This window comes from Sinohyriopsis cumingii, chromosome 12 (assembly GCF_028554795.1).
Source record: "Sinohyriopsis cumingii isolate HCF-2022 chromosome 12, ASM2855479v2, whole genome shotgun sequence".
Taxonomy (NCBI): Eukaryota; Metazoa; Mollusca; class Bivalvia; order Unionida; family Unionidae; genus Sinohyriopsis; species Sinohyriopsis cumingii.
Window position 1 is genome coordinate 12,173,313 of NC_142972.1, and position 21,406 is coordinate 12,194,718.

Sequence of the window (21,406 nt, forward strand, 5' to 3'; positions counted from 1 at the left end):
ACTCTTTGAAGTAAAAGAGTATGTCTGTTATCCTTCTCCTGGCATTAATGTTGGCATGGCATCTGCACAGAAAAAAAGTATCTACATATATACAGCTCACTGCATCTCAACCATTTTTTCTTCCTTTATTGTAGGTATCAGTTTGGAGTGGGTTACATATGAACCTATTCCCAGGGGAAAGTAGACACACACACACACACACACACACATATATATATATGGAATTATGAAACTTGGTGAGAGGATATATCTTGTAATTGCAATGCCAGTAGCTGGTAAAATAAAGTAACATTTCCATTGGTCAGAATGTTACCACGTGATCAAAATGAATTGCATTTATTTCTGTATGAACTGTAAGAAGAACTACTTTTCTAAGAATACCCACTTCTATAAATAGATATCATGTGTACAGCATAAGATAAACACTGCCAGTGAAGGCAGACACGAAGTAAGCATTAAAGGAAAAGAACATAATAACAATTTTTAAAAAAAATAATTGAATTAATTTGGCCTCCATTGGTTGAAGGACTGGTATTATGATGACCTTATTATGATCAAGCAGGAAAATCCCAAGTGCTATAAATAGTTACATAACAGAAAACCCCAAACATGTATTACTACGCTCAATTAAGATTTGTTTTTTAATGATGCAAACAAAATATCATAACGAATGATTGAAATTTCAATTATAAGAGTTTAACGTTTTTTCTGAGTTTATGTTGATATAAACTGTCAGTTGCTGACTCACACGGCTTAAATAATGCCCTTTGGGCCATATTTGCTGTTTTGACTCAGAATCTGACAGTTTATACCATGATAAACTCAGAAAAAACAACGTTAAACTCTTAAATAAATGCTACACCCACATCACAAAAGTAGAAAAACTAGCTATGGTTTGCATTTGTTTGAAGTTTATTTCTTAAGCTCTTTCCATCATTATCCAGACTGATTTTTCTGGGAGAAAATTCCAAAACTTTTTCAGATATTTCTATGAAATTTGATACATATATTAGACTATTTCAGCAGATGTGCTTTGTGCTATTAACTTTTCTTTACTTTGAATATTTATGTTTTCATCTATTTCCATTCAACTATTTTTCATACTTTGTTTCTGAAATAGAACTCTATAACCATTCAATAGCTGACTTTGACACTAGCTACACTTGTTAGACAAGTGACTTCGATGTGCCTTTTGCTATTCACATTTCTTCAGTTTCATTATTTTATTACATTTGGTCCATTTATTTGTCAATTCACCCATCCATTATCCACATTTTCATTCCCAGGACAAATCTTCACAAAAATTTAAGATACCGCTGTGAAATTGGAACACTTATTAGACTTGTGATTTAGATGCGTCTTTTGTTATTCATAATTCTTAAATTTCAGTATTTGTTACATTTTCATTTGTTTGTTGATCCATCCATCACATTTTATTTACAGAGCAGAACACCAAAAGCATTTAGGATGTCTCTATAAAACTTGGTACATATTGATATTCTAGCATTGTGATCCTCGTGTGCTTTTATTTGCTTTCATTGTTCTTCATTTTCAATATTTTTAATTTTTTTAAAAGTCCATTTGTCTTTTCATTTATCAATTCATTATCCATTCTTTCATTTCTGTGCCAAAACTCCTTAACCCATTAAGATCTCTCTATGAATTGTTTTGCTTCTAGTGGCTCTCAATATTCTTCACTTTCAATGTTTTTAAGATTTTTATCCACACTTCTCTTTTCAGAGCAAAACTACAAAATTTAAAATATGTTTTTCTTTGCAAATATAGATATGCCTTTTGCTGAATTCTTAAGTTTGAATATTATGTTTTTGTCCTGTGGAATAGCTATCCATCCATACATCATTCACACCTTCATTTCTAAAGCAAAACTCACGAACTATTTAATACATCTCAATGACTACATATATATATTTAACTCATATACAAATTTATGATCATTGATGGGACTGTCATGAAGTGCAGTTGAAATAACTTGTGTACAAATATATGATCACTGATGGGACTATACATCATGATGTACAGCAGAAATAACTCCAGTTCAATTATATGATCATTGATGGGACTCTCTCATGAAGTACAGTAGAAATAACTGATGTACAAGTAATCATTGATGGGATTGTATCACGAAGTACTTTTAGAAATAACTAACATACAAATATATGATCATAGAAGGGACTGCATCATGTTGTACAATAGAAATAACTCGTGTACAACTATATGATCATTGATGGGAATAGATCATGAAGTATAGTAAAAATAACTCATACAAATATATGATCATTGATGGGACTATACATCATGAAGTACGGTAGAAATAACTCAAATATATGATCATTATTGGAATTATTGGGATTACGTCATGAAGTACAGTAGAAATAACTTGCATTTAAGTATATAATCATTGGTGGGAATACATCATGAAGTACAGTATAAATAACTCACGAATATAATGATCATTGATGGGAATAGATCATGAAGTAATGTAGAAATAACTCAACTACAATTATATGATTATTGATCGGATTACATCTTGAAGTACAGTATAAATAACTCACAAGTATATGATCATTGATGGGAATACATCATGAAGTACAGTAGAAATAACTCACAAGTATATGATATTGATGGGAATAGATCATGAAGTAACATTAAATAACTCACAAGTATATGATCATTGATGGGATTACATCATGAAGTACAGTATAAATAACTCACAAGTATATGATATTGATGGAACTACATCATGAAGTGCAGTAGAAATAAATGAGACTCTTGCATAACATGTACTGACATATACTTGTATTCAGAATTGTAGCTGGATGAGGTGCAAAGGCTATGTGGTGTTAATTAAGGTTTCAATTTCATCCATTTAATATACCCAGGATGAAAATCTGACATGCTGCAAGATTCTTTGATTTCTTTTGGAATATTATTCTGTATAATGATCCCAGAGTATTTTAAACTGTTTTTAAATAATTCTTTCTTTGGATTTGGGATTAGGACATTTTTTGGCTGTCATTGATCAATATTTGGGTTTGCTGGTTTCTCAGCATTTAAAATTATTTCTCAAGTAAACTATGGCAGACTTGACTGAAACTTTATACTTCATTTTGGCATTCTGTAGGTGAAGTCATTCTTAAAAAGGAAGGATGTATATAATTTATCCATGGTCTCTATAATGTTTCCAGGTTGCCTATCTAGAATTATTCTACAGGCTTATCTTTGCAGTGCAGATATTTTCTTAATATTAACATCAGAAACATTTTCCCATATGATGTTACAATAGTCAAAATTAGACTGAATGTTTCTCTTGTAAAAGTGACACAGTACTGTGTTGAATGAAATACTTTATTTTCTTAATAGTCAAAGAAAGTAATTTGTTTTCTTTGAAATTAGATTTATATGACCAGACCAAAGCAAACTACTGTCAACAAGAATACCAAGAATGTTGTTCTTGGAAGCCACTTTCATTTTTGTCATTATTACAGAGAAGGTTCAAGCATCTGTCTTTAATTTTGCCCTTTTTGCTGTTTTTGTTAATGAAACCTTTGTTTATTTCTGTATTTACAGCCATGCCATTTTCTTTGTACCATATTTTAAACTTGTTTAGTGCCATTTGAAGATTATTTTCTAGCTAGTTTTGCAGCTGTGTTCATCAGTGATAGATAAAAGTAATGACCATTGACAGTTTTATTATTTACCTTTATAACACAAAAACCATTCAACATATTCTGATGCAATTTGTGAGAACATTTCTCTCATACACATGCATATGCCTTTTATGAGTTTAGTCGCATGGACCATCGGATACTTTCAGTAGAAGTCTTTACATAAAGCGGGGGCTGGGAAGCTGTGTCATTTCTAGATGACTTGCATATCCCTGCTAACTATCAGGTCTCTACAATCATGCATCTCTTTCTGTTTTTTTTTTTTTTTGCGGACAGTTTCTAAATTTGGTCTAAATCAATGATGGCTTGCACTTGGGATAAGAAAGAATTTTGGGCTCCAAAGGTCTAAGGTCAAGATAAGAGTGACACAAAGATGAAAAATATCTTAGGCACAGTGATTTCTGTTCTCAAGTACTTATTATATTGATGAAACCTGGAGGGGGGCTTGTACTAACAATACAAAAGAAAACAGTTTATTTTGGGTTAAGTATGGTTTCTACATGTACAGTAAGTTTAATTCTAGACCAAACATGGTGAATAAAGGTCCTGCATTTTGAACTCGTAAATGCCAGTTTTGGTGTCAAAAGTCATGGTCACTGTTAAGCAAAAAAAAGGAAAACATTTCTTTACAAATTAACTAATGAAAAACCTCATAATGATGGCAGATTTCATCATCTATCAATTGTTGTTGGGTATTTTTTAGGAAGTAAATAGGCTGCAGATGTTGGGCAAGAGGAATTAATCATCCAGGTCACAATCACCAAATATAATAAAATTAATTGGTTTCTATATGATAACTTGTGCTGTTGATTTGAGGGTTAAAACAAGTAAAAAGTCAAGGAGACTGTAACTGAAAGAAGAGCTCTTTGCCTGTATAATTTTAGTTCTCAGCAACCTACTTTGCTCCAAATATTTGTCGAGCTTGCACTTAAGGTATAGAAGAGGCTAAACAGTAAGGATTATTTTGATTAAAAGAAAAAGGGGTATTGCAGAATTACTTTAGCTCTAGAATAAGTTCTCTGACTGAGCTTTGTTGATGGCTTGCACTTATTGTAATTAAAAAGAAGATTCTGAGGTGTACAGGTAAGAGGTTACAGTCATGGTAAGTCAAAGTGGAAATAATGACTTTTGCGCAGTAACTTTATTTAAGACTGCATAACTCAACCAAATTAACCAAGGTGTGCAGACAAGTTGGTTAATTATATCCAGAATGAACTATGATGTGCTTACATAGACAGTTAAACATGGGTCAGGCATATAAAGTGCCAGTCATAGTATTCTTGTTGGATATTAATTTGAATTGTTTGCATGGACTAGTTATGTACCTTCAGGTGTAGGGACTAGAAGGTGGTATTGGTGCTAGGAAGCAAGCATTGAGGCAATGGAACACAGTATAGTTAGGAAGTAGGTATTGCTTTGCAAAAGATTTCTTATTTGTATTTGATGTGATTCTTGTAGACAAAAGGAAGATATGGCACTTATGAGAGAAAAAGGGAATCCTCAGCACATGCTGGATTATGACCAAGATCATCAGCCATATAGTAAACCTTCAAGTGACTTTGAATTTGGCCAGGGTAGCCAGCTGCATGATATTGTTCTACATCCTGATCCACTCAAAAGACAGGATAGTTCTCAATCAGTTGCCAGCTTCAGACTGAATGCCCGCAGTTTGATTATGTCCTGTGTCATGTCTGCCCTTGCCATGGTTAAGGACAGAGAGGAAGCCACTGAGAGATCAACAAAAAGAATTACTTTGGTGCTGAAGTTATTGAATGAAACATCTACTGAAGGTTAGTTGCACAGAAAATCTAATATCTGATATTTATGAAGAATTACTGTTGAGTCATTGTCATCCCACTTATTTGTGCTTTAAATTTTTAAAAATTGATTTGGTTAATTTTCATTTTCATTATTCCCCAATTTCAAATAGCATGCAATATGTAGGATTCACTTTGTCATTCATTCTCTACATTCATTCTCCTATCCATGCTGTTTATTCACCTGTACATCCTTCTGTCCTTTCTGCCAAGATGGTAAATGCTAACATTAGAAAGTTTGCTGATATCACAATTGCAATGTTAGTGCTTTGTTGAGTGAAGGTGTGTCTTATACTTTAACTGGGTTACTGTGACATATAGATTTCAGGTACATTTCATGTTGCTTAAATATTAATGTCCTAACTACATTTCTAATATCTTCTCACATATTGCAAACATTTATATCACTGTGTGCCCAGTTGTTGTTACCTGCTGTTAGAGTTCATTTAATGTTGCTAGATAAACAACAAACTATAGTTCCAATAAAACTTTTCCTACTGTCTCTAATGTTGCCATTTTTGCACATCTTGTGACAACTTTGTGTGTATCAAAACCAGCTCACTATGACCTACTTTCAGTTTTTTTCTCAAGCTTTGCACAGGTCTAGGAAATCTGTAAACTTTCATTTTTCAGTAAAGTCCTTGGAATGTTAAAGTTAGGGAAGAATTACATTTTTGTTGAATGTCGAGAAATTAGTGTAACCTCAATCGATGAAGTTTTGACATGGATATGCAAGTTAAAAGAAATACTTTAGTGCCAAATATTTTGAATAACTCCTTTAGACCATTGATTACTTTCACTTAATTAAATGTCAGAAGTTAAGAAAATGAGAGCAACATATTACACTGTGCTTGATGATAAAGACTCTCACAATGAATGATATTATTAGTTTTTGGGTCAAATAATTACTGGCTGGTTGTTCTTGGCTGCATTTTTACTACAGTTTACTCTTGTTATTTATGTATTTCAGCTGAGTGTGTGGTACAAGTATTGTTTTTAACTTTAAAAACATTATTAAAATATACACTGTTAGATTCCTGCATTTTTTACATGCAGATAGTTTTGCGTGAAGAATCTTACTTTGAACATATATTATTTGCAAGAATCTGCATAGTTTATATCTATTTAATTGGAATTCTATGCCATATTAGTCATTTAAACTTTCTGTTTTTAGGATTAAGATGTAGTTTCTCAGTACAGTCCATACTGATTTAATGTTTGTGCAGTAGTAACAGACCTGCGAACCCTTACAATTTCACCATGAGTCTTACAAAAATCCAGATAACTAGTTCATCCGTGTTTGATTTGGATCTGGGATTTATATTAGAATTAGTGGAATTAATCAGGGAACCAGACTATCTTTACTGTAGTATCTTAGATGCTTTAAACTGCACATATTGTTTTCTAGCAAAGCATCTGCATGATTAAACTGTTGATTAGAGTAATTTAAAAAAAAGAAATTGCATCCAGCAAGTGATGCATGTTTAAGACGGAAGAAAAAATAAGCCTCTTAAAAAGTGTTAATAATTAACACAGAAGAAAAAAAAGGAATATTCAGATTCTTGTAATTAAAAACAAGAGGGACACATTTACACTTATTGACCATCATGTACCAGTTTGAGTATGTCTCATAGGGGGAAATATGATTGCCATTGTCATGTGAAATGGAAAAATATTAAAGAATTACATTAGATTGAGATATAGCAACAAGCCATTGAGCTGCATTGGGTTTCGAACTGAAGTTTGTGCAACTGTACTGGAAGTCTGTGCAACTGTACTAAAAGTTTATACAACTGTGCTTGAAATTTGTGCAACTGTACTTGTGGTAAATAAGGTGTACATATACTTTGCAAACTTTTCAGTCAAACATAATGTTTACCATTGCTGTATGTTTCGAATTCCAAACTTAAAATACATTTTCCAGCTTTACAATAGCTGTTTACACATTACTGAAAACTAGTCAAACTTAGAGGAAAAAATCGAATGCCTTACTGAGATGGTCTTGTGGGTTGACAGGTCTGCAGTAATACTGTTATGGTCAAATATTATAATAAAACAAGAAAGTGATTTTTTTTAAAAGTATTTTGCACAGTCAAAACATTAGAGCCTGTAACATTGATCTGAACTCTAAGTCAAATTTACTGAAAACTGTATATCTGAAAATAACACATTAAACTATGATCCTCATTATCAAAGTAACTTGGATATAACCTCCATGGAGTACAACAAGGCTCGATACTAGGACCTCTAATATTTCATATCTTTATAAACATTTTCTACTTCACAAATCAAACAGCACTGTATAATTATGTTGTTGATAACACCATAGCATACATCCATAAAGATCCAAATAATTTATATATGATTTACAAAATGAGAGCAAGATAGTGACTGACTGGTTTGAAGCCAGTGGGATGCAAGCAAACCCTCAGAACTTCCAAGCCATTGTTCCTGGCAAAAATGTGCTGAATTTATTCAATTTCATCACTGAAAGACCATGAAATACCATGTGAAGACTGTAAAACTTGAAGTAGATAAAGTAAATTTTAGTAAATATGTATCTAAGATCTGTCAAAAAGGAGCAAGACAATTAAACAGCTTTCAGCATATGAAGCACTATTTGTCCACTAATACTAAGCTACTGATTTACCAATGCTTTATACGATCAAACTTCAGCTACAGCTCACTTATTTAGTGTTTGATGATTTAAATAGCTATCCTACTTTGCACATCAATAAAGATATGTGACTTATATGATAAGCAAAGCATCTAAAATTCTTCCCAAAAGTTCCTATTTTACTTAAGGAATCTGATCACATTCAGAATCTGCAATTATAAATCTTGGACACTGAAATTTGGCAACAGTCCAAAGAATAAAGACTGCATGGCGTGGCAAGCTTTTTGCAGATTTGATGCCCAGAGTCTGGAATAGCCTGCTCAGTGAAATGAGAACCATCCCTGATTTCAAATACTTCAGCAGGCAAATTCAGCTAGGTATCATCTGGACCACACAGTAAATGTGCCTTATATCTCCCTGTTTAGCAGTCAGTGGCATTTCAGGGTTATGGTTGGCTTCTTCATCAAGATAATCTGAAATAAATCCTGAACTTTCAGTGCCTATTTTAATTACTCTCCTTCAAAGATATAGATATATAACCTTATTTTGTTCTTTAAATTTTAAGATTTTTAAAGATTTCAATATATGATGTACTTCTTTTTTATTTGCTATATACTGTTGTCTTTTAAACATCTGTTATCATTGACACTGTGCATGTTTTTAAAACTAAATTCTCATATTCTCTACTTAAATTATTAAGTGTACTTTCTCTGATATATATATATATATATATATATATATATATATATATATATATATATATATATATATATAGATATATATATATATATATATATATATATATAGATAGATAGATAGATAGAGATTTATATATATATGCATGCATGCTGTAAATATGAGGTGTACCTCTCTGTTGACTTATGAAATAATTGTATTGTCCTGTCAATAAAATAGCTTGTACAAAGCTAGTGTTTTATGTATTTTACCATGACCACCAATGCTCAATAAAAAAAATGGTATTTTGACAAATGAGAAATAAAACCAAAAACTATTGCAGCTAGAGACTATGGTAGGAGGTAAGTTGAAAAGGAGTGGGTTGATTCCTCATTTACCTTCTCAAGGTTTCACTGCCAATACATTTTAGCAGACGCACTTGATGTGCTTAGTTTTTCTTATTTTGCCTTCTTTTTCTTTGTGACATATGTCACGAAATAGTTGAAAAATACATCCTTAAAAAACAGACATTTTGCTGTTATTCAGCAGTGTCATGTATAATTTTTAGTTCTTTCTTTTCATTATTTTAAGTTAAGATTTGTTTCTTTTAAGGCTTTTTAAAGACTGAAGATGTAGTATTATTTGTTTCAAATTCTCTAGTTTTTACACGGTCACTGTTTCTTGTATAGCCTATGATTAACTCCTTCAGCCAAATCTCTACATTATTAAGTTCAGTGTTGTACTGATGATATACCACCTCCATGCATGTGTCAGCTACAGGTACTAATAGATTGGTGTCATCCTTGGATAGTAGAATGAAGCATTGCTCTTTGTATCTGATCCCTCTCCTCGAAGCAAGGTCAAGTTCATTTTGAAAATTCTGGTTAATCTTTGGTATATTTGTTTGGTCATAGATCCCAAACCCTGGTAGGGATAGCCATCAAAATGTAAGCTGTACAGTTGAGAAATGCTTCCCTTTAATATCTCTGTACCCCTACCTTATATCTGACCCTTATGCTGGTCAGTGTAATTGGAAAATCTTGGTTAGGTGTTGGGTTTAAACTTTTCTGCATGGTCACAAGTTCCAAATCCTATGTGTGATAGCTATCATATTAGAAATGTAGAATTAGTAAGCTCAGCCCTTTTATATCCATGTACCCCATCATATGACCCTCTGACTTTCATGCAAAGTCAAGGTCATTGGAAAGTTTTGGGTTACATTTGTATGGTCATAGGTTCCAAACTTGGAAAGGATAGCTATCATACTTCGACGATATAATCAAAGAGCTCTGTCTGTTCATATTCATATATGTAACCCATCTTCTGACCTTCTTGCAAAATCAAGATCATTTGAATGTATTTGGTTGAATACGTATGGTCATAGGTTCAAAAATCATACTAGGACCATACAATTAGTTAGCATTGTTCTTTCAAACTTGGGCACTAGTAACCTCCCTGTGACTCACATGCATGGTCATGGTCTTTTGAACATGAAAACAGATCTGGGTCAAAAGCAGTAAAGCAGACAAGACATATAATTCATTTAAATTTCTTGTTTAAACAAATATGTGTCATTTGCAGTGGTACCCAGCTTTTTCAAAGGCGTCAGTAGTCACTTGGTCACTTTGTTGAAAGAAAAGGAGGATAGAAGTGGTCACAATCCATCTAACTGGCTTCCAAATGAAGCAGCTAAACCCGAAAATATCACCAAAGCAGGAACTTTCAGGTAAAATCTGATAATTTAATTTTTTATGAAATATTCAGTTCATACCTATAATAAGTTTTATAGCAAGATGATGAAGATGCTGGAGATTGCACAATTACACTGAAATATTCCCATATTTTAAATTTGACTCAAAATGGTCTAATTTAATACTAGTATATCATAAATCACAAACTTGAGAAAGTGCTTAATGGCTTTCTTGTTCTAGTAAGTTTGTTCTCTTCACCTAAAGATTCATAAACTGAGTTTTGCTGTGAATGCAAATCAGAACTAAAGTCTACTTGTGAATCTTTTTTTCTTCAGAAGTTAACAAAAACATATCAGTTGCTAGTACATGACATTCTTGGCAGCAGACACTCAAGACTCCTGTTTGAAATGCAGGAGATTATATATCCCTTGCAGAAGAGCAGGAGTTAGGTTGAAAATGAAAGAAATTCCAATAAATCCTGGGGATATATGGCATAATACTGATTTTCTTATTATTTAGGGAATTGGATCACTTTATTTATGAATTTACTATTTTGGTGCATTATAGTGCCATTTTTAGCTGTACTAATTATAGACCAGAATAGCTTTTGGGATGGTCAGTCATCCATCTATCTGTTAGCACAGACTTGTGGTCACTAATCTGCCCAAACTTCATGGAGGATTAGCAAGAACATGCTGTCATCCTAGGTTCCAAATGAAATCCAGGGTAGCCAGCTTGAAAATGTTGTTATTGCTTCTTCTCCTGAACAGATGGTCATATCAAGATGGAATTTTCACCAAAAGACTTCTTATGGTGTCTAGTGAAAATGGGCCACATGGCATCCAGTATGGCCATCACAGTGACCATCTTGCAAATCTTGTAATTGCCTGTCTTCCTGATGGATAGCCATATTAGCATGGGGTTTTCACTAAAAGACTTCTTATGATGTCTTGTTGGACCTGAAAGAGAATTATACCAATCTGATGTCCAATACTGCTGCCATTTTGAAAATATATTATCACTGTTCTTTCTGATCCACAAATCCTATATCAAAATGAGGTTTTCAATAAAAGACCTCTTATAATGTGTAGTTGGTCCTAAATAAAAATGATGCCAATTTGACATCCAGTATGGCCAAAATCCAACATGGCTACTATAGCAGCCATCCTAAGAATCTTATCTTTACTGTTCCTGAGCAGACAGTGTTATTGATATGGTTGTTTTCACTGGAACATTTCATATGATGCCTAGTTGGTTCCAAATACAAATGGTACTGATCAAACCATCAATATGGCCATATTGAAAATCTTAGTATTGCTGAGAAATATCAGAAATGCTTGAAACACTCAGCAGTTAAAAAATAAAAATGGACATTTTATTCAGTTCTTTAAATTTTGTCTGAAGTATTTGTCCCCATTTACAGAGTGATTAAATATGTACCCTGTTTTATGATAAATATGTGATATTGAAAATGTTTTATAGGATAAAATTACCTTCAGTAATTATAGGTTACTGCATTTGTATGGGAAAATATGAACGAGTTTTTCAGATGTAAATACTGCACGACCTTGGGAGTGCAGTATATCTATCTGACAAAACGAGTTCATATTTTCCCATACAAATGCCGTAACTTTTTATTATATGCTCATTTTTTTATTCTACCTAACATTAACAAAATACACTACAGGAAACAAAGTAACTGAAGGTATGCCATATTCCAGAATAAATACACAAGTGCAGATTCATCATTACACAACAATAACATTGTTACTGCACACATAACTCTGCCCAGATAAATTTGAACTTAGTTGCATGCTTAACATAACTTTCGAAAGAAAATGGTGTGTCTAGTTAAAATTGAAATTGAAATTTGGAGTCATATTGTGAATGAATGTGCATTGCAACAATTTTTTCATTTGATCTGGAATGAATAGATTTTGGTAATTTTTTTTTATTCTACAAAATTTTGTGATTATGGACTGGATTTATATGTGACAATTCCACACGAAATACATTGTCATTGAATGTTTGAAATTATAATATGGGAAAAATATGAAGTCTTTTAATTGCAATTATCAAAAAGAGTGGAATTTAATGCTTATTTCATTTTGAGTCCAGTAAGGAGGATGTAATTGTACTCATGTTTAAAATTACAGTACAATTTTGAAATGTGTAATCAAGATTGAGAAGCTTTGATATGGCCCATGTAATTCAGATTTGCAGAACTAAGAAAGTACATTTTGAGAAAATTCAGGATGTAAAACTGTAAGTATATTTTTTTCCATTCTTATCACCAGCTAAAGAAGACAGTATATGCCTTGTCACTTGTATGTTATTTGTAAGGGCCCTTTGTTGCATCTATTGTATAGCTAGCCTAAATCCAAAACATTGTATCAAAAAAGTTAACATGGAATGTGCCAAAGCAGATGGTATGTGGCAGTCCATGAAACATCTGCTTTACTTCATTCAGAAACAAATTTAAACAACCACAATGTAAAGCGTCTACTACATAAGTGTCCATTGTTTGTTTACAAATCAAACGTGCTTATGTCCGCATCCATTGTTTGCTAACAATAGAAATTATTTCCTTTATGCATGTAAATGCAATATGAATATGTGCAATATCATATAATACTGAAAGATTCTGACACTTTAAAGTTAACGGAGAAAAAATGAGCATATAATAATATAAGTTTTAGAATAACATTAATCACATGGATTTATATTGGTTTAGATTTTTCTTGGTAATCCAAATAGGGGATAAAGAGGTAAGAACAATTTGTATGTTTGTAGTAGATACATAGTTTGAGTTCAGACAATTGAAAAGTCTTGATATTTGAATTCAGACTTACTTCTGTTTTATTTGACTTGCATTAAAATGAATGTCCTTATTAAGCTGAACAGTACCTAGAAAGTTAAATAATGTTTCATTTACTTTATCCAGACGTGCATGCATCCACTATCTGGAGTCGAGGATCTCCCCAATACTTGCTGGAATTATAGCCCACATCGACACCAATCAAAACCTAGACATCCTCTCCGGACATATTTCTCAAGGAGATTGGGTTGCTCAGCTCTGGCTGCACATTTTCAAAACCCCTGCTGCCATTCAACTAAAGTACTCTGACTTCCAGTCTCCTGCTATGCAACAGGAGCTGAATGAGGTCATTGTCAAGACAACAGGATGTGAAGGTCATACATTCCAAGCTGAACTGCCATTTTCCTGGCTGATCTTTGAACAAATAGATGCCATCTGTAGAACTGCTCATGAAAACATAATACAAGAAGGTATCAGTACTCAGTTGCTTACTCCTTGTTTAAAATGTATTTTTCACTTCTTAAATTTGCAATAAACAAGTAATGTAGGTATCAGTATTTTTTTATTTTTTTTTGTTTCATATAATTTAACTTGAATGCTTTTGTTTCATTATATCCTTTTATTTTATCAAATTTGGAACAAAATGGAAATGAAAAGACCAAAATTATACTTTCCATTTTAAAGGGCAACTGCTATTGCGTATGTGTCTTATCTTGTTAACTGTGTGTTTTAATAAAATAGCCAATACCAAAAAAAAAAACATTGAATTTACAATAAATAAAAATACAAGTGGAGTTGCAATGCATTTGACAGTCTAGTTTTAGAGTATTTTTCAGCAAATTTTGTTTGAAATCAATTGATTAATATCTTGAAAGAAAAAAAATAGGCATTTTGTTTTATTCATGATTAGTTGATTAATCATAAACTTCTTTTTACATGAGATATGAATTTTATCAAACTTAATATAAATAATGATACATTTTTACCACTACTGTCTTAATGGAAAAAATTAATAGTCCAACACGTTGGGTTTTTCTTTTCAGATCAAAATACCTTCAATCTAGAAAGAATTGTCAAGATTTTCAAAGAGACGCCTTTGGGTAGACTTCTGAATGAGTTTCAAAGACCTGTAAGCAGCATAGTTGAGCTTTATACAAAGGACTTTATCAACATGAGAATTAGAGTGCACACTGATGCTGAAAGAGAGGTATGATGTTGATTTTAAGGAAGGCATGTGGTCATTTGTATAATGCTCTCCTGATAAAGTAGAACTGGTGTTAGTCATTGGTCTCTTAATAATATTGACTTTGACTTGAAAAAGGAAATGAGTTGGGTACATTCTAAAACCATCAAAAGAATACATACAGGGCATCCCTTGATTTTTAACCCCTTAGCTACTACAGCTGTTGTGCAGTTTCACTACCGCTGAATGCTATCATATCAGTTACTGAGGCTGGTTACTAGGCTGAATAATAGAGCATCATCATGGCTGACTACAGAAACTGACAATAAAAACATGGTTACATTTATATTCATTATTTCATTAGTTTTTGCTGGATTTCAGTGAAACAAAAAACAGTTTACCTTGTATAGTGTCTTGTATAGTGTCTGTTATTCATATATTTCCACTTTATATACTCCTACATTCCATCATACAAGAAATCCCTGTCATGTAAACTGATTTGAATCCCACAAAATAAATCCAATATTACATATGGACATGTGAAAACTTGAATGAAATCCACATTCTATTACAAAGTTGAGATTGGTACCTCTCAAAACAGTCATTATCCACACATAAATAATGATGTATATTCCAAGACATGCTCACATATCCGTGATGCTGGTTTCATACCATTTCAATTTTTGCTTTTGGTCTCCTATTTTCTTAGCATAATCGTTTGTTTCTTTCACCTGAGAAACACATCTTTCTCACTGCTTAGTGGTCCAAGCTGATTGTTGAACCAACATGAATCAAAATCATTGATCTTGAACATGGAGAGGTCATCACTCCATTGTGCAAGTAGGACTATGTCTGCCTCGTCAACAGATTAAAAATCACTTGCATCTGGTGTTGAAAGGAGACTAACATCAATATCTGATCCATTTTCTAACAATGATCCATTAAACTCTTCGATATTGCTTGCACTGAACCCTTCAAAGTTGCTCATATCTTTAATCGGAATCCATCTTTGTTTTTCTCAACTGCACGTGTTTCATAAATTGCAGGAAAGCCCTTCCAGTGAGTTTAAATTTAGCCTCTCAGCTTTTAAACTTTTATCAGGATGTTGAGTAAACAGTCCTCTCATTGGTTATGATAATAAAATATATGTAAACTTCTGTGCTTTCAACCAATCAACATTTAGTTAACATAATGGTCATGCCTGCATAGATGCGACACTGGGGTTTCGAGTACTGCTGAACTATATGCACATAAGCAACACTGGGTTAGTAAATGAGGCTTATCAACACTGCATATATGCATCAGTGGGGTTCAGGAACTATTTACAGGTAATGCTTAGATGCTGCAGTCGTAGCTAAAGGATTAAATTTGTTGGAGGTTTAGGTTATTAAGAATTTGAATAATTAGGCAAGTATTAATAAGATCATGAAAGGATGAAAGTTGGTTTGTATATCTCAATAAAATTTTTGGAAAAAATAATGGGTTTGAAATATTGGGTCTCTGTCTTATTTACTTCTTTCTTTAGAGTGCAAAAATGGTTCCTCTACAATACTGTACAATACCATGTTTTTTTTTCTTTCTTTTGTGATGTTATTAAGTTTTTGCAGTCTATTTATGGTGTTAAAAACTTCGTTTTTGATGATATATCCCTCTGGTAACCTTCATAAAATTGTTTGTATTGACATGAAATTTATTAAAAGAAAGAAAAACTATATTCACATAGTCCAAAGATACTCCTGCCAGTAATATTCAGGCTATTGTTTTCCATGGTTACTGTAGTTCTATAAAACTAAAAAATGAGCTGTTTTCTATTTTAATATGTGCAAAATATTTTCAAATCCTTAGGGTTTCATTTTTTGTGTGTGTCTTTCAAAATTGTTATAGTAACTCACCATGAGACACTGATTCAGGGTTCAGTTTGTACTGGTAGTTCATTTGCTTTCAGTTGGCAAAATTTTCGTCAGTTACAGAAAATGATCTGTTACATGACAAAAACAGAGTATGGGTTGATTGATTGATCCTCATCTCCCCTCTAAATGTTTTTATACCCTTCCCATATATTGTGGAGATGTCAAATTGTGTTTCCTCTGTCCATACATCATGTACATCATAAATTCCTATTTTTGTTAAATAAAATGTGAAGAATTTGTTTTTATCAGCAGTTGTAAGAAATTGGTTTGGATCCTGAAATCCAGTTGTAGCCATGTTATTGTTTTTATGGTTGGATCCTGAAATCCAGTTGTAGCCATGTTATTGTTTTTATGGTTTGGATCCTGAAATCCGGCTGTAACCATGTTATTGTTTTCATGGTTTGGATCCTGAAATCCAATGGTAGCCTTGTTATTGTTTTTATGGTTTGGATCCTGAAATCCAGTTGTAGCCATGTTATTGTTTTTATGGTTTGGATCCTGAAATACAGCTGTAGCCATGCTATTGTTTTTATGGTTTGGATCCTGAAATCCAATGGTAGCCTTGTTATCATTTTTATGGTTTGGATCCTGAAATCCAGTTGTAGCCATGTTATTGTTTTTATGGTTTGGATCCTGAAATCTAGTTGTAGCTAAGTTATTACTTCTATGGTTTGGATCCTGAAATCCAGTTGTAGCCATGTTATTACTTTTATGGTTTGGATCCTGAAATCCAGTTGTAGCCATGCTATTGTTTTTAACTCATCAAGTAAATGCACATGGCATTTATATGCTAAATTTATAGAATTTTGATGATTATTGATTTTACGTTTTTATTTTAATTTTAGGATGAAATTTCAGCTGTAAAATGACTGTTATAAGTTTCTGTTTATACAATAAAGGAAGAATTTCTTTTTTTTAAATTAACATTTTGAAATAGTTTTACATATTTCCTAATTTATGATTGCAGATTGTCCATAGAGTCATCTTAGAATCAGCCAAACCTGCCTTTGCTCAAAATCCGACATGTGTATTGACTGGTCTTGTCAGTATCCATGACGTCTATCAACACATTGCCCAGCATCTGGCTTACTTCCAGAGCATTAATCAAGTGTGGCCAGGATGCAGTGAGACTCTTAAGAAGTTCCAGGAAGAGAATCCACATCACCAACTCTTCAATGAGGTTAGTATTCAATGGCTTCCATTTCCTGTGCAAAATAGTGTTGGGGACAAACTTCATGTAAATGTGACAAGTATCAAATTCTGACAAATCCATATATTACCAATCAGCTTGTGAGCTCTCCTGTTTTAGACAGTACAGCATTGTACTGTTATGTTATGCCTATTTAATTGATGAGTGCCCGTACGAAATTTTCCACATGGAATGGATATGGAATCCATACGTACTTTTACAGAAATATCCATATGGACATTTCTATTCTATAGTTAAAGCACTCTTATGGATTTCAGTGTATCCATATGGAAATGTTATGGACTCCGTATGGAAAATCTTATGGAATATGCTAATTAGTCCATGAGATCTGTAGGTTGTCCATATGGAATAAAATTAAAATTCCATATGGAATTTGGCAATAATCCACATGGAATTTGTGAATAGTCCATATGGAATTTGGCAATACTCCATATGGAATTTGTAAATGTTCCATATGGAATTTGTAAATAGTTCATATGGAATTTGGTAATAGTTCATCCTGTACAAAAATTTCCAGGCATACTTAAGGCGGATTTCAGATGGGTTTTTTTAAGTACTTTCTGTCTAAACCATAAAAAATCTGCTTCAAATTTCTATTAAACTGCCTAATGATTCTTAGACATTATTGGGAATCAATGATGAATATTTCACCATAATTTTTAAAATGGATATAAATTTTATTTTGACAGACATTATCAAATAAGATTTAGGTTTTCCTTGTCCTCATTTTCTTTCTTGCATACAAAGCCTAATCCATGATGGCATCACTAAAGTCTTTTTCATTTCACTGAAAAGTCTGGTGAGATTTCACAAATATTTAACTAAAATGTTTGTGAGATTTCACTACAATTTTGATCATTGTATAGTATTTTACTGAAGTTTCAGAAGTTTTTCATACATTTCAGAAGGTTTCAGATTAATAATGAATATGACTTAAACAGGACTTTATTAACCAAGGTGATATTAAGTTTGCATGATTTTTTTTACAGATGTTGTAATTATATGACATCCAAGGCAAGAGATATGGGAGTTAATAAGAATAATAAAATTAATAATAATAATGACTTTATTTAGAGAAGGTAACTTAATTGCAGAACTAATCTACCTTGAGGCCTATCTGTTATGTACAATATTTATAGTATATACAACATGATGTGAAGAATCTGGCTTGACACTAAATAATTAAGTGATTTTAAAAATCAAAGTATCAAGCCTAGAATATATGCACAGGCAACTGTGAACACATAAACATATATAAAATATTAATCTGCATTGAAAAATTCAACTGTGAAAATAATGCAAAATTACAGAAAAGCATCCATTTGAGACATGAAAAGAAATGCTAAAAGCCTGCTATGTCACTTGTACTGCAACTTGATTTTTGATTAATGTACAAACTATGATGCTGTTGTGGTCTCTTGAATTAGTCCTTGTTCAATAAGCAGTGTGACAAACGTTTATCATGATAGAAGTACTCTTATTTTACACTGAATTCCAACACACCTAGAATATTTAGATAATATACACAATAATCCCTCACGATATTGAACGATGATTCTACGTGGGACCATCTTTGATAGACATGGGTATTTCGCAAGAATTCCACCAGTGATCTATACTTTGTCCTCCTTAAATTCATCCTGGAAGTTAATCAGTTTTGAGTTATATCACTTCGAAATCATCCTGGTTCAATTCCTTGTCCTATTTAGCACGTTAGCCGCTACTGTAGAGCTGTTATGGCACAGAAAGCGAAATGCTAATCCTGGCATTCAGTTTTCATACACACTGACCAATTACGCTCCCATCGACTTTGATTCAAGCTATTCTCTTTGCCGCACATTTTTCAAATGGTTATTCAAACTCGTATCCGGTCGAATCGCCATGTTTAGCATTCCCGTCAGTTTCCGTTACGCAACGACTCATTGGACAAGTACAAAATTTTGACCAATCAGAAAGCTCTTTACATTGATCATCCTTTAAATAATAAACGGAACAAATTCTTATTATAAAGCCTGTTGTGGAATGGGACCGGATAGAGCATTATTAAAAAAAGTTTCGGAGACGATATTAAAAAAAGGGTCCATATCGAGGAAAATCAGATTCAGGTCAGGAGAAAAGCGAAATTCTGATTCAAAACAGAAAACAAGAAAACTTGTTTGAGGTCAGTTAAATCCAGTTTAAGTTTAAAAAAGTACAACAACAACAATAACAAAATTTGATAAAGAAATATAATACAGGAAGTTGTGGAAAGAAGTTATTGTTCCCAAAATAAACAATACAATTACAGCTATCAGAAACAGGGAATATAAATGCTGCTGAAAATCAATCAAATTGTACAAGAAACAAAAATAAATTTTATTATATCTTATTTATATTTTTTTAAACTAAAATTTCAGTGATTTTGCAGTCACAAAATATCACTATATTTTTAGAATTTTTGACAAACTCTCAGTGAAATTTCAACAAAAAATTCCTACTAATATTTTCAGAAATGTTGGCAGAATCAGTGAAATTTCAATCACAAAATTTCACTGATATTTTCTTAAATTTTGGTAAAATCTCCTAAAATACCATGATTTTAGTGAAAATGGACATTTGAGTGAATGTCAAGAAATGTTCATTGATTTTGCTGAAATTTAAGTCACATTTTCACTAGGGCATGATTTTTGTGGAGCATATTTTAATAGGAAGCCAAAAAAATTACTTTTCAGAATAAACATTAGATCAAACCCAAAATCCACCTTGCACCAAAGATTCATCTATGCTTGTATTTTAATATTAAATTTCTGATCATGTTTACATTTTCCCTACATTTTTGGTCATGTCTTTGTTTTTAAACATCTGTGGAAATAAATTAAAGAAAACTGACATACATGTGTTTCTTAAAATTTATGAGTATATATTCATCCTTCCACATCAGCTACACTGACATATACAGGTACACAAACTCCCACCAACATTTCTATTTTAATCAGATAGTTTAGTTATTAAGTCTTCAGAGAGTATTTTCCATGATGCTATAACACACGAGCCTGATTTCCATATGGAAAAAAGTGCTTATGGATTAAAGTTACAACTTTATTCCATACGGAATTTTCACTTGCTGTGAAGTACTTATGGAATTGATATGGAATAAATTGTCTGATTCCATAAGTTTTTCAGTCCATATCTATTCCATACGGATTCCATAAGTATTCCGTACGGAATCCATAAGAAATTTCTGTACGGGTGATGTAGTCTGTGGAACTCTTCAGTCAGTGGAGGTAAACTTGCAGTAGGTATCTCTTGGGTGCTTGCCCAATCCATATCTGTAGAGTCAATCTAAGCACTCAAGCAATCAGATTTGTCAAGTTGATTGGTTACCCTGTAATCCACTACATATCGGTATGTTTCTTATGCAGATGTTTTTGAAAACCAGTATGTTTTTGATGTGTCATTGTAGTAAGTTTAAGAGAAAAATGAAAAAAGCTTAACTTACATATTGCCCTTTTGATGTACAGAGTTGACAAAAATAAATCTTTGTTTATTATTTGCTGTTTGGCTTTGGGAACTGTGCTAAGGATAATCATCAGTAGTAACTATCACAACCATACCCAACTCATCCTTCTGGTGAATTGTACCATCAGACCTGCTGGAGCAGTTTTCCGTGCAGAATCACTCACACTGGGCATGCTTGGCATTGATGGCATTTAATATAACTTCCATAATTGGATTAAATTTAAAGTAGATCTTAAGGCACCAACCAGACACATCTGGATTTTTTTTTTCTTAATTTTTTTTCAGTTTAGTCTTTTTTATA

At 32.5% G+C, this 21,406-nt stretch overlaps 1 protein-coding gene across 4 annotated transcripts in view; it reads left to right on the forward strand.

Annotated features, from left to right (window-relative positions):
* LOC149786011 (E3 ubiquitin-protein ligase rnf213-alpha-like) overlaps positions 1 to 21,406 on the forward strand; it is a 353,460-nt gene that overhangs the window by 237,608 nt on the left and 94,446 nt on the right. For all 4 annotated transcript variants that reach the window (XM_089976308.1, XM_089976310.1, XM_089976309.1 and 1 more), the window contains exons 59-63: positions 5,145 to 5,476; positions 10,377 to 10,521; positions 13,431 to 13,774; positions 14,348 to 14,511; positions 17,365 to 17,577. In XM_089976308.1, the coding sequence (XP_089832434.1) occupies positions 5,145 to 5,476; positions 10,377 to 10,521; positions 13,431 to 13,774; positions 14,348 to 14,511; positions 17,365 to 17,577 (1,198 nt within the window). The remainder of the gene's footprint in view (positions 1 to 5,144; positions 5,477 to 10,376; positions 10,522 to 13,430; positions 13,775 to 14,347; positions 14,512 to 17,364; positions 17,578 to 21,406) is intronic.